At 54.7% G+C, this 2,535-nt stretch overlaps 1 protein-coding gene across 1 annotated transcript in view; it reads left to right on the forward strand.

The window, feature by feature from the left end:
- The window catches only part of EMH_0002780 (DNA mismatch repair protein, putative), a gene marked incomplete at both ends in the record, with an annotated part of 12,205 nt that overhangs the window by 2,558 nt on the left and 7,112 nt on the right, over positions 1-2,535 (forward strand). The window contains 2 exon segments of the mRNA XM_013496154.1: positions 1,329-2,074; positions 2,078-2,487. Of these exon segments, the coding sequence (XP_013351608.1) occupies positions 1,329-2,074; positions 2,078-2,487 (1,156 nt within the window).

The following is a 2,535-nucleotide window of genomic DNA, read 5'->3' on the forward strand; positions in this document are numbered from 1 at the left end:
ACGAAGAAGACAATCAATATGGACTTGGCTGGCTGCTCCTGGTGAGCGGTAGGCCTGCTGCAGCAGCAGCATGAGCAGCAGCTGAGCAGCAGCAGCAGCAGCTGCCCTGTCACCAGCAGCAACTGCTGCTACTGAGGGGCCAACAGCTGCTGCAGCACAAGCAGCTATAGCAGCAGCAGCTGCAGCAACGCCAGCCGGGTGTTGCAGCAGCAGCAGCAGATGCTGCTGCTGCTGCTGCTGTGCGCTGTTTGCGTTTGTTTGGGGGGTAAGATGCCGCCACAGCATCTAAACCCTAAACCCCAAACCCTGAACCCTAAACCCTAAACCCTCGACACTCTCTACTGCTGAAACTGCAGCTATGCGAGTTTGCTGCTAGTGTAGGAGGCCTTAGAGGCCTTCTGCAGCAGCAGCAGCAGCAGCAGCAGCAGCAGCAGCAGCGGCAGCAGCAACAGTGCGTACAGTCACTGACACGACTTCGTTTGCCTCAGATGTAGAACATTTGGTTCTGGTTAGCTAGCTGCTAACACACCTGTGGACAGCTAGCTAGCTAGCCAGCCAGCTAGCTAGCTAGCCAGCTAGCTAGCTATCTAGGTGAGATCCAGCTAGCTGAGACTGCTGGACCCCTGAGGTGTACCAGCAACTGCACAGCGCGGGTGACTGTGGCTAGCTAGCCAGGCAGCTAGCTGTGGCTAGCTAGCCAGGCAGCTAGCTGTGGCTAGCTAGCCAAGCAGCTAGCTAGCCAGGGGCCACGCGGGCAGCCGAATTGCCGATATCTCTTAGAAACAATATCCGTGCAGCTTACTGCATATCGAGCTAGCTAGCTAGCTAGATAGATAGATAGATAGATAGGTAGCTAGCTAGCTAGCTAAGCTGCGCCTGGGTGCTGTGGCCTGTGCCCGGGGGGAGAGAAGCAGCGTCTGCTGGAGCTGCCCGCAGATGAATAGCTAGCTAGCTGGCTAGCTAGCTAGCTAGCTAGCTAGCCAACAAGGGACAAGCTATCGCCGCTCTTGCTGTAGCTAGCTGCAGCTAGCTACAGCTAGCTGCAGCTAGCCACAGCTAGCTGCAGCTAGCCACAGCTAGCTGCAGCTAGCTGGCACGGCGTCAGAGAGCTAGGAGGGGCCAGGCCGCCGACGCGCAGTCCCAGGGAACTCCAGAACAGTTCCTGTGCAGCAGCAGCAGCAACAGCAGCAGCAGCAGCAACAGTAAAAACAGCAGCAGCAGCACTGAGCAGACAGCAAGGAGCAGCAGCTGCAGCTGAGACGCCAGGGCACGCGGGGTTGAGGGTTGAGGGTTTAGGGTTTAGGGTTTAGGGTTCTTGCCTGTTGCAGTGGGGCTGATGGTCGGCTTAGGGTATTTAAAACGCGCTGTCTCCGCATACACCTTAAACCTGCAGCAGCAGCAGCAGCAGCAGGAGCAGCAGCAGCAGCAACAGCAGCAGCAACAGTGACAGCAGCAGCAGCAGCAGCAGCAGATGTAGCATCCTCATGTGTGGGTGCTCAACAACAGCAGCAGCAGCAGCAGCAGCAGCAGCACCACAACAACCACGAGCACCAGCAGCAGCAGCACCACCAGATGAAGAAAAGCAAGAAGAAGAAAAAGAAAAAAAAGAACAACAGCAACAAAGAAAACAAAAACAAAAACAAAAATAACAAAAACAAGAAAAAGAAAAACAAAAAAAAAAAAAATAAAAAGAAGAATACCAAGAGAAGCAACAACATCAACAACAGCAAAAAAAAAAAAGTTGGGGTGTACGTACAGCTCGAGTACTTTGGTGGCTTTGAGGGAATCTGCTGGCCGCCAGTTTTGATTTTCCCGCAGACACTGCTGGTGCTGCGCCGACACCAGCGCGCAGCGACGCTCAGAGGAGTGGCAGAAACGACGCAGGCACTGCAGGTACGCGCTCCTGCAGCAGCAGCAGCAGCAGCAGCAGCAAAAGCAGCAGCAGCAAAAGCAAAAGCAGCAGCAGCACCAAAAGGGGGAGCAGCAGGGGGAGCAGCAGCAGCAGGAGGAGAAACAGCAGAAAGAGAGAGAACAGGGAATTATCAATACATGTCTGAGACATGCAGCAGCAGCAGCNAGGAGAAACAGCAGAAAGAGAGAGAACAGGGAATTATCAATACATGTCTGAGACATGCAGCAGCAGCAGCTGCTGCTGCTGCTGCTGTTGCTGCTGCTGCTGCTGTTGCTGCTGATGATGGTGTAGTTGTAGAAGCAGCAAATGCAGAAACAAAAATAGCAGGAGCAGCAGCGAACACAGCAGCAGCAACAGCAGCAGGCGTAGCAACAGCTGCAGCAGCAGCAAAGCCACGGCAGCAAGCACAGCAGCAGCAGCAGCAAGCGCACCACCACCAGCAGCAAGTGGAGCAGCAGCAGCAAATACAACAGCAGCAGCAGCGACCAGTACAACAGCAGCAGCAACAGCAGCAGCAACAACAGCAGCAGCAGCCACAGCAGCAACAGCAGCAGCAGCAGCAGCAGCAGCATATCGTACCATGTATCCATACAGGGGTGTAGTTTGTGGCTGCTGCTGCTCTC

This window comes from Eimeria mitis, genomic scaffold (genome assembly GCF_000499745.2).
Source record: "Eimeria mitis Houghton genomic scaffold, Emh_scaff195, whole genome shotgun sequence".
NCBI classification, from domain to species: domain Eukaryota; phylum Apicomplexa; class Conoidasida; order Eucoccidiorida; family Eimeriidae; genus Eimeria; species Eimeria mitis.